Source organism: Vigna umbellata, chromosome 9 (genome assembly GCF_029865625.1).
Source record: "Vigna umbellata cultivar VRB3 chromosome 9, Vumbellata_1.0, whole genome shotgun sequence".
In the NCBI taxonomy this organism is placed as follows: Eukaryota; Viridiplantae; Streptophyta; class Magnoliopsida; order Fabales; family Fabaceae; genus Vigna; species Vigna umbellata.
This window is the reverse complement of record NC_142173.1, coordinates 47274626-47285394: the sequence shown is the minus strand read 5'-3', so window position 1 is coordinate 47285394 and position 10769 is coordinate 47274626. Positions and strand designations below refer to the sequence as shown.

Genomic DNA, 10769 nt, shown 5'->3' with positions numbered 1-10769 from the left:
GCCTAATATAAGTGTGAACCCATTTTGTGAAAACTACATCAGTCAAACAAATATTGTCGAACTAAAAATAGAAGCTGTTTTCTTTTTATCGGACCCGTTATGTTTATTAATGTTTTTCATCTCCTTTTCCACTGTGAACTTAGAAGTTCATAGCCCATAGAGTTTAAGTGTATATCGAGAGTGTGTATGCTTCACTGTAAACAAAATGGGTCGTTGTTGTAATGTAGGTCCATAGAATTAAAAAGTTGGGCCAGCATGACTCCAAGCAAAGTTGAGGCCCATACAGACGGTGGTTGGTGTGAGTTTGCGTGAATCTTCGTCCTCATGTTCCGCTCTATCTGCGTAACGCGATCTGTGATTGTCCCGACAGAGAGAGATGACGATGCATTCACGGATTAGAAGTGTTGCCGGAAACATCAAATGCGCCGCGAGACTCTTCAGTTCATCATCTGCAACCTCTCCGGCGGCGCCGTCGCAATTCTCGAATACTCTGGCAGGGCTCCGGGATCGGCTGGCGGAGGAGTCGCCGTCTCTCTCGGACTTCATTGCGCTGAAATCGGAGAGCGCGTACTCAGTAGAGGTTGGGACGAAGAAGAAGCCGCTTCCGAAGCCGAAGTGGATGAAGGAGGCCGTTCCTGGCGGCGAGAAGTACGTGCAGATTAAGAAGAAGCTCCGCGAATTGAAGCTTCACACTGTTTGCGAGGAGGCTCGCTGCCCTAATTTGGGCGAGTGCTGGTCCGGCGGCGAGACAGGCACTGCTACCGCGACTATCATGATTCTCGGTGACACTTGTACTCGAGGTTGCAGGTTGTAATCCAATCATTTGGCTTTCTTTTTATGTGTTTTAACTATTTATTTATTTTTTTAATTGGTGCATTTATTTGTTTTCTGAAACTGGATTTGAGGAAACATGGATAAGTAGGTAGAGCAAATAATCCTTCATGTGTTTCAGTTTGATTGATAAGTCGAGCAGATAGGACTAGTCACTGGAGTAAAAAATAACATGGAATAGTTCTGTGCTCATGTTATGAATTCTAGGGAATGCTGTACTTGCTTGAAGCAATGCATGTTTTACAGATTGAGTTGTTTACTTGCTTAGCACGAATAGTTGACTGAGATTGTAATAAATTACATGTACAATCTTGGTTACTCAACTCCAAAAACTAGCTCATGAAGTTAGAGCTGTCCCAAACTTGTATATATTTTTTTGGCCATATCATTAGTGAGCGTGAGATCTCGAATATATTCCTTCAAATTCATGACTTGACAAGTTTACAGGATTCCATGTAATCCTATAATGGCTTGATAACAGTGACTCAATATGTCAATTAGTAATCACTAAAATAGGCTCTGATATCATGTTTAAATTTGAGTTTGGATGTATAACAAACTTTGATGTTAAAATATTTAGTTGTTCAATCGATAACTATAACTGTACTTCTCTTATGGGTAGTGCTTTTTACACATTACATCCTTTTGTTTGGGAAACTACACACACGATCATTGCTAGTCAAGGAAGGTAGGTGTAATTTCCCAAAGAAGTACTGAATGTAATAAGAACTGACTTCACGTAAGGTTTGAATGATTACCCACGACTCATTCTAGTTCTGTGGATTGGTTTTTTCACAAACACTTTCATTTAATTATTTGTTTTTAATTTTCAGATTTTGCAATGTTAAGACATCGAGGACTCCTCCACCACCTGACCCTGATGAGCCCACCAATGTGGCTGAAGCAATTGCATCATGGGGTCTGGATTATGTGGTTATAACTAGTGTTGACCGTGATGATTTACCTGATCAAGGGAGTGGTCATTTTACTGAAACAGTGCAGAAGCTGAAGGTACTGAAGCCTAATATCCTGATAGAAGCCCTAGGTATGCATTTCAATGTTTATAGTTTCTGAAAATAGTATGGCATCTGGTTCTATCAAATAACAAACAAACCAAGCGAAGCCTAATTCTGATAGGTGGGCACCTAGTTCTATTTAAAAAATTAAGCATCCATACGGTTTGCTATTGTAGTTTGTTGACAATGGGTATGAAAGGAAGGTTTCATCAGTTTTTGAAGTGTAGGATAGTTGGTTGCAAGGTGAATCAGGTTGTACCTATAGTGCTAATTTCCCATGCAGTGTCTATTGCTGAATTTCATAGACGTAGTATTTTTATTACTGAAGTGTGATATGCTAACGGTACGGCTTTTGATAGAATTAAAAAGATATCTTGTTTACAGGTCAATGAGAATAAATTTGTTTTGATTTTGTATTTTCATGTTTTTATATTAGGTATCAATCTTAGTATATATTTGTTGATGTTATTGTGTTTTATGTTAATTAGGGAAACATGTTCCTATGTTAATATGATATTAGAGTTATGGTTTAGAGCTTATTTTAGCGAAATTTGTTGTTTGTTGGGCATGTTCCATTTGCTATTGGACTGCTATCCGACCACCCATTAATGTCTAATCCCACGCACGAGATGTATATACCTCGGCGAGAGGGAGGTGTGTTGGAAGTCCCACATCAACTAGTGATAAGACCAATTTAGAGTATATAAGTGGGTGTAAACCTCACGATACAAGTCTCGTGGGGTTGAGATAGATTCAAAGTCCACTTCTTAACATAGTATCAGAGCCTAAGGTTCTTTTGAAAAATTTTCGTTGCTCCTGTCCACTGTAACTGCCGTCACCATTACCGCTACCGTCTGCTGCCAGAGTTTCAGTTTCAACCTGCGACCATGCGGTTGTGCTTTTTAGGTCAGGCGACAACCCCAACACCATCCAAATTGTCGCCATTGGAGTCCATACACGCTCCCACGTGCCAATCAAAGTTTGCAAATGCTGTCTTTTCCAGTTGCTCGTGGCGGGGTGTGCGTCGTCTTTGGCGCCGATCATTGTAACCAGACTCATTGCGTCCTTCTCTCTTTGGATCTGGCCTTACTAAGTATGTCAATGTGAACTTGCTAAGTTAGATGATACTAATTATGCGACTTGGGCACCAAACATTAAACTTTGGCTTGAGAGTCAGAAATATCTTGATCATCTTACTCAAAGAGTGATTGATATTGCTCCTAGTGAATTTTCTCGTTGAAAGAAAATTGGTGCTCAGTTATGCATGGTTTTCAAGAATACTCTTCACTTTTCTTTAAAACAAATGTTTCATGCCTACGTCACCGGTTCTGAAGTCTGAGATCGGGAAAAATTATTATACACCAATGATACCCAACGTCTTTATGGTGTTTTTCACAAACTTTTCAATGTTGTTGCTCCTTGAAGTCAAGATTCTATGGTTGATTATTTGGGTAAGATTTAATGAATTATTACCTCCTGTTTCTACTCCTGCCCAAAAAATAGAGCAACGATCAAAGTTCCTTATGGAATTGGCATTACCCAGACTTGTTGATAAATATTCCCATGTCTGTGATCAGGTTTTGGGTTCCCTTGTTGTATCCAAAAGTCTACTTGTTCCATCCTTTTGTGTGTGCCAAGTAAACCCCTCAATGATACACCTATTTTTGCCCATGATGCTTCTGCTTTGGCATGTCAACATGATGAATCGCCCTCGCAAGCCAGGAAAAGGGCGTCACAAGTGTGACCATTGTGGCAAACTAGGTCACAAGATTAACATGTGTTATGCATTACATGGTCCTCCTCCTTGATCTGCTGTTGCTCATACTAATCCTCCCTCACAACCATCCTCTGTGGATTCTCATCCATCTGATAGTGCTGACAAATCTACTTTCTTCAATGAATTTCTTAAATGGTGTGATGATCGTCAACCCTTTAGTTCCACTGGTTCTGTTGCATGCACTGTACATCTTTTTGTTGGTCTAACTCAATCTTCTTCTATTGGTCCTTGGGTTCTCGATTCAGGTGCCACAGATCACATTACTGATAACAAATCTTTGTTTTCTTCTTTATCCTCTCTATATAATTTACCTTCTAATACATTGGCTAATGAGTCTATGGTTTTAGCTCATGGTGTTGAGACTTCTGACCTTTTTCCTTTTTATCCATTGACAATGTTCTTCATGTCCTTGAGTCTCTTTTTAACTTATTATCTATTAGTCTTCTAACCTGTTCTCTTGATTGTGTTATTTCTTTTACCAAAAATTATGTTTGCTTATAGGATCAAAGTTCGAGACAGGTGATTGGCATCGAATGTGAGTCTCATGGTTTTTATCATCTCCACCCTTCTACACATGTTGGCACAATTATGAAGTCGACATCTCTCCTTCATGCTTAGCTAGGTCATCTCAGTTTGGCTAAATTGCAACAACTTGTTCTTAGCTTGTCCAAGTTATCTAGTTTGTTGTGTGAGTCGTGTCAATTAGGGAAACATAGTCGTAGTTCCTTTCCTAGTAGTGTCTCACAACATGCTTCTTCCCCTTTTGCCTTAGTTCACTTTGACATTTGGAGACCTAGTCATGTTAAGTCTAATTTAGGTTTTCATTATTTTGTTATTTTTATTGATGATTATTCCAAATGTACTTGGTTATTTTTAATGAAAATTGTTCTGATTTATTTTCTATCTTTCAAACCTTTTATAATGAAATTAAAACTCAATTTGGTGTTTCTATTCGAACTTTGTGAAGTGATAATAGCCGTGAATATCTTTCAAATTCTTTTAAACAATTTATGGCTTCTCCTGACATTCTCCATGAAATTTCATGTGCTTATTCACCTAAACAAAATAGAGTGATTGAACGCAAGAATAGACATCTTATTAAAACAACTTGCACTCTTTTAATTCATGGTGAGGTTCCTCAACATTTTTTTGGTGATGCTATTCTTATTGCATGTTATCTTATTAATCATATGTCATCTTTAGTTTTAGATAACAAATTTCCTCATTCTATTTTATTTCCTCATGAACCCCTTCATCCCTTGCTTCTTTGTTCATAATTTTAGTCTTGGTCTTGATAAGTTATCTCATAGATCACACTAATGCGATTTTTTAGGATTTACTTGATCACAAAAAGGATACAAGTGTTTTTTTTTTCCTTCTCTTAACTGCTATTTTGTTTCTGTAGATGTCACCGTCAATGAGTCTTTTTTTTTTTTTTACTTTTAAGGGTCCTTCTTCTTCTGATGTGTCTTTGTCTACTACAATTAATATTCCTATTGTTTGTGATTCTTTTGTTGTGCCTAGTCCACCATCAGAATATTCTCCTCCACCACCCCCCTTTAGGTTTATAGTCAAAGATGTTCCCAATAACCACTAAATGACTCACTTCAAGTGCTAACTATTTTGTCTCCTCCTACTCTATCGATTGAGTCTGACCTTCCAATTGCCCTCCGTAAAGGTATATGTTCTACTCACAATCCTTCTCCCATTATATTGCTTTGAATTACCATAGATTATCATTACCTTTTTATATCTGTTTTTAGTTTATTTCTTCTGTGTCTATTCCTAAATATGCCAGTGATGCCTTAGCCCATCTTGGTTGGTGTCAAGCTATGCTAGATGAACTAATTGCTCTTCAAAATAGTGGAACTTGGGAGCTTGCTCCATTATTGTCTGAGAAATCCGTTGTTGGTTGCAGGTGGGTTTTTGCTATCAAAGTTGGTTCTGATGGTACTATTGGTCGCCTCAAAGCTCGACTTGTGGCCAAAGATTACACACAAATTTTGGATTGGATTATGGTGATATTTTTCTCCAGTGCCAAAGATGACTTCTGTTCGTTTATTTATAGCTATGACTGCTCTTCACCAATGACCTCTTTATAAACTAGATGCAAAAATGCTTTCCGCAATAGAGATTTTCACGAAGAAATTTATATGGAGTAATCTCCCGGATTTGTTACTCAAGGGGAGTCTTCTGGATTGGTATGTCATCTTCGCAAATCTTTATATGGCCTAAAACCCCTAGGGCTTGGTTTGAAAAATTTAGCAATGTTGTTTAACAATTTGGTATGACTTAGAGTGAGGCAGATCATTCCGTCTTTTACCGTCACTCAAGTGTTGGATGTATCTATTTGATAGAATATGTTGAAGACATTGTTCTTACAAGTATTGACCACCATGACATCTCCCAGATGGAATAACACCTTTGCCACCATTTTCAGACCACAGATCTTGGCAAACTCAAATACTTCTTGGGTATTGAGGTGACACAATGCAACGATGGTATTGTTATATCTCAAAGGAAGTATGCATTGGATATTTTAGAGGAAACTAGGTTGATGAATTCAAAATCTATTGACAAACTCATGAATCCTAATACCAAACTCCTACCAAATCAGGGGGAGCCCAAGCAATATAGAAGATTGGTTGGGAAATTAAATTACGCTATCATTTCCTTTGTAGTTAGTGTGGTGAGTTAATTTCTCAATTCCCCATTGGAATGTAGTCATCCGTATATTAAAGTACATTAAAAGATCTCTTGGAATAAGTTTGTTATATGGTTCCAATAACCATACAAAAGTTGTTTGCTATTCAAATGCTGATTGGGCAAGATTTCCTTTTGATAGAAGATCTACTTCCGGGTATTGTGTCTCCATGGGTGATAACTTGATCTCTTGAAAGAGTAAGAAAAAAAGCATTGTGGCAAGATCTAGTATAGAAGCAGAACATATAATTATGGTCCCAATCACTTGTGAACTTGTTTGGCTTAAACAATTGCTTAGAGAATTACAATTTGGGGATGTCACTCAAATGACACTTATATGAGACAATCAAGCTGCTCTTTATATCAATTTTAATCCCGACTTTCATAAGAGGACCAAAGACATTGAGATTGATGGTCATTTCATTCGAGAGAATAATGTATCTGAAGACATTAAGACTGAGTTCGTAAACTCAAATGACCAGGTAGCATACATTCTCACTTAGCCTTTATAGGTATCGATAATTAATTATATTTATAACAAGTTTAGTACATACGATTTATATGCACCTGTTTGAGGGGAGATGTTAGATATATTGCATTTTATGTTAATTAGGGAAACATGTCCCTATGTTAATTATGTTTTTTTTATATATTTATTTGTATCTAGGTTTAGTCCACATTCTCTTTATTATAAATACATTACTTTGTATATTTTCTACACAAGGAAGATTAATCTTAGTTTTTCACTATATTCAATAGTTGAGATGGAGAATTATTTAGGGTACTATGCTTGGTTAAAAACCTTTCTAAATACTAATCAATATTTCTTCCTTTGATGACTTGTGCACTATTGTTGTTGTAAAGTTCCGGACTTCCGAGGAGATGATGACTGTGTAGAGAAGGTTGCCAAATCAGGATTGGATGTCTTTGCACATAACATCGAGACAGTTGAAGAGCTACAGAATGTTGTACGGGATCATCGTGCTAGTTTTAAGCAGTCATTAAAAGTTCTAATGATGGCCAAGGAATATGCTCCTGCTGGAACACTCACTAAGACTTCAATAATGTTAGGTTGTGGGGAAACACCTGACCAGGTCGTGAAGACCATGGAAAAGGTTCGAGCGGCTGGTGTTGACGTGATGACATTTGGGCAGTACATGAGACCTTCAAAGCGCCACATGCCAGTATCTGAATATATTACACCGGAGGCCTTTGATAAGTATCAGACTCTTGGCATGGAAATGGTGAGTCTTTTTGTTCACGTGTTTGTATTTAACTTATTTTTGTTTGGAGAAATACTCATTTTTTTGGGAATTCATAGGAGTTGTTGAAGACGATAGCATTTATATTCCATAATTAATTGTTTTCTGTATCGGTAGTCATCCCAACTGCTTATTATAAGGGATACTACTGATTTAAGTCTCTATGCCACTAGGCTCGACAGTTTTGGCCCGACCCTTATCATAAGGAAATACTACCTCTTTAAGTCTCTACGCCAATAGGCTCGACACTTGGGGGGGGGGGGGTAATTTGCCTGATGACCCTCTTAGCATGAAGGAATACAACCTATTTAACGGGTTGGTTATGATGCTAGGAAACTGCTGTAGAGGGATTCAATGACACTACTCGGAATGTTAGGTGAAAATCTCGGGGATATCCAATCATGGTACTTGAAGTTGGTTAAGAAATATGAACTATAAGGGATAAATGATATCGATTAACGTATGGAATAATAGAACCACTAACAGAACAACTAACTAGGCTTATAAAAAGCACTTATCACTGAACAAAATAACGGCTTGACGTACGGGGTCTAGCGTATTGGTAATTAGCCTAACTCCCTTAGCATGAGGGAATACAACCGATTTAACAGGCTGGTTATGATGTCTGGAAACAGCTGATAGAAGGTATTCAATGAGACTACCCGGAATTTTTGGTGGAAATCTTGGGTATATCCAATCATGGTACTTGAATTTGGTTGAGAAAATACAAACTATGAGGGATAAATGATGTCAGTTGACATCTGGGACAATAGAACCACTAACGGAGCAACTAACTAGGACTTATAAAAAGAACCTCTCACTATGAACAAACTGACTAAATTCTAAATGCTTTAGCTGGAAGCCCTAGGAACGATACGGAGGTACTTTTGGCCAGAGCAGTTTCCAAAAGTAATTGATAGAATCATGGTTATCAAACTCTCCAGTTAACTCGTAAACTCTTTCTGAGTTTACGTTTCCAGACATGGCTTCCGAGTTAACTCGGAAGTAAACTCGTTCTCTGCGTAAACTCGATAGAATCGATTGTGAAATCTGTAGGATCGTGTAAAATCGCGAGTTTGGAGCGATTCTGCGAATTTGAAAGTTATATATTTAATGAAATGCATCAAGATTAATGACAATAATTCATGTATTTATGTTTTACAATATTTATTTTTATGAACAATATAACTATAAATTTTATTTATTTAAAATTATATAATTTTGTAGACTTATTTGAATTAAGATATTTATATAATTTGTTTTATCTGAAGTAAACTCTCACGAGTTTACTCCACTTTCATGAGTTTACTTAAACTCTTGAATTTGATAACCTTGGATAGAATATATGATGAATATCTTGGAACACCAAGATTGTAATATTTTAGATTACCTTAGAGATTTTATCTTTAGAATAGTTTTTCTTTTTCTTTTGATAAGTGTAATATGTGGCTTTGCTAATTCTTTGATTTCCAGATTTCCTTATATTTCATGACTTGACTTCTTATTTAGCTAGGGATTATGTTATAGTGTTGTAATAAAAAAGAATTAGTGTTTTATCATCTTAATGCAACTCCTTATTCAGATTGTTTCATTTTGGTCCCTGTACCAAAAATCCAATAATTTCAACAGTAATTAATGATAGTATATTTTCTCATAAATTTTTCTGGCCTTCATGAAATCCTAAATATCAGTTCTGTACGATACTATTTTATTTATTTTGTTGTTTCCTGTGTTATCTCGGTGTAGATGATATTTGAGTGGCATTAAAACTTATCACACTTGAGCTTCTTGCCTGTATTTATTATTGTCTCAAAATTTGGGGCATATGAAAAACATCTCCTGCATCATTTTTGCTTATTCAGTTCTTGTAAAATAATCGCATCTTGCCAATCCGTGGTAAATTCAGGCTTGTTATTACCTATTTATTCTTAGGAGTTAGCACACCCGGACCCAGGGGACCTGTCAATATCAATCTTTACCTGACATTCTATTTTTATTCATCAACAAGCGAGTGCAATCATGGAACATTTCTCTCCTTTTAATTGTTGCATCCAGCATCATGATGATTTGTGGAAAAACTGTAATACTATAAAAGTTGCATATATTATTTAATTATAGCTATCATGTGGTATGAATGACGAACTGATTCTACTTTGCGTTAGGGCTTTCGATATGTGGCATCAGGGCCCATGGTGAGGTCTTCATACAAAGCAGGTGAATTCTATATTAAATCCATGATTGAATCGGATCGAGCTGCATCTCCCTCAAAGCTGACATCCTCTTGATCCATTATCTTTTTTTCTTTTATTTACTCACTCCAATGCATATGTAAGGAGCGCAGGCTCACTACATGCTGTTGATGCTCATGCCACCTGTAATATGAGTGAAAATCTGTAAACGGGCATGTGCTGTATGCCATTTTTTTTTCAGCCTCCTACTCAACCCCAACACCTATTATTTGGAAAGTGCAGATTTCAGAGTTGATTGTATATGTTCTCATTTACGTGTACTCATTTTCTCTATTTAACTGGTACTCATACCAGTTTCTGTAGTTATTAAAAGCAATAAATGTTTTCCTCTTATTTGAGAAATTGTCTAAAGCTGCTGATTTTATTACTGTTGAAGTGTTGATTTTATCTCAATTTGGGTTTATTTGGTAGTTAACATTCAAACTTATCTCACTGAACTTTATAGCAGCGTACTACCGCGAGCCTATATAATTGTGCTGGCAAATTGTCCTGAAGCCATGTTTAGTGTTACCGTTACATTCATCAGAAGGATAGCTCAGCACAGCAATGACTAGTGAGGTATTCTTTTTTTGGGTTGGGACTTATGACAGGCTGGCTAGTGCCTGTCTCTCAACATCTTGTGGGGACTGAAGGTAAAACAATTGAAAGGTGGAATACTTTGAGTAATCAGTTTTGGTTACAATACATTCCTGGAGCATATAAAATCTGTCGAAATATGGAAAGTTTTGGGGGGTACCCTTGTACCTAGGGTTCGTGTGAATATAGTCGTAAAATGCTTACTGGGGTAAATCTTGGTGAGGTTTTTGTTTTCATTGTCTATTACAACTTAACAAACTGATGCTGATCAGAAGAGAATCCATTTAAGTTTGTCCAGTTTTTGGTGATGCTAAGCTTCATAAGATAATAAATTTAGCTATCAATAGACGGTGCC

The 10769-nt window shown here is 36.9% G+C and overlaps 1 protein-coding gene across 1 annotated transcript; it reads left to right on the top strand.

Moving 5' to 3' along the window:
* Positions 1–204: 204 nt before the first annotated feature.
* On the top strand, positions 205–10180 carry LOC124822713 (lipoyl synthase 1, mitochondrial). The gene is made up of 4 exons (XM_088098463.1): positions 205–807; positions 1665–1876; positions 7192–7571; positions 9752–10180. The coding sequence occupies exons 1-4, from the start codon at positions 377–379 to the stop codon at positions 9872–9874; spliced, it is 1146 nt and encodes a 381-aa protein (XP_087954589.1). The 5' UTR covers positions 205–376; the 3' UTR covers positions 9875–10180.
* The last annotated feature ends 589 nt before the right edge of the window (positions 10181–10769 follow it).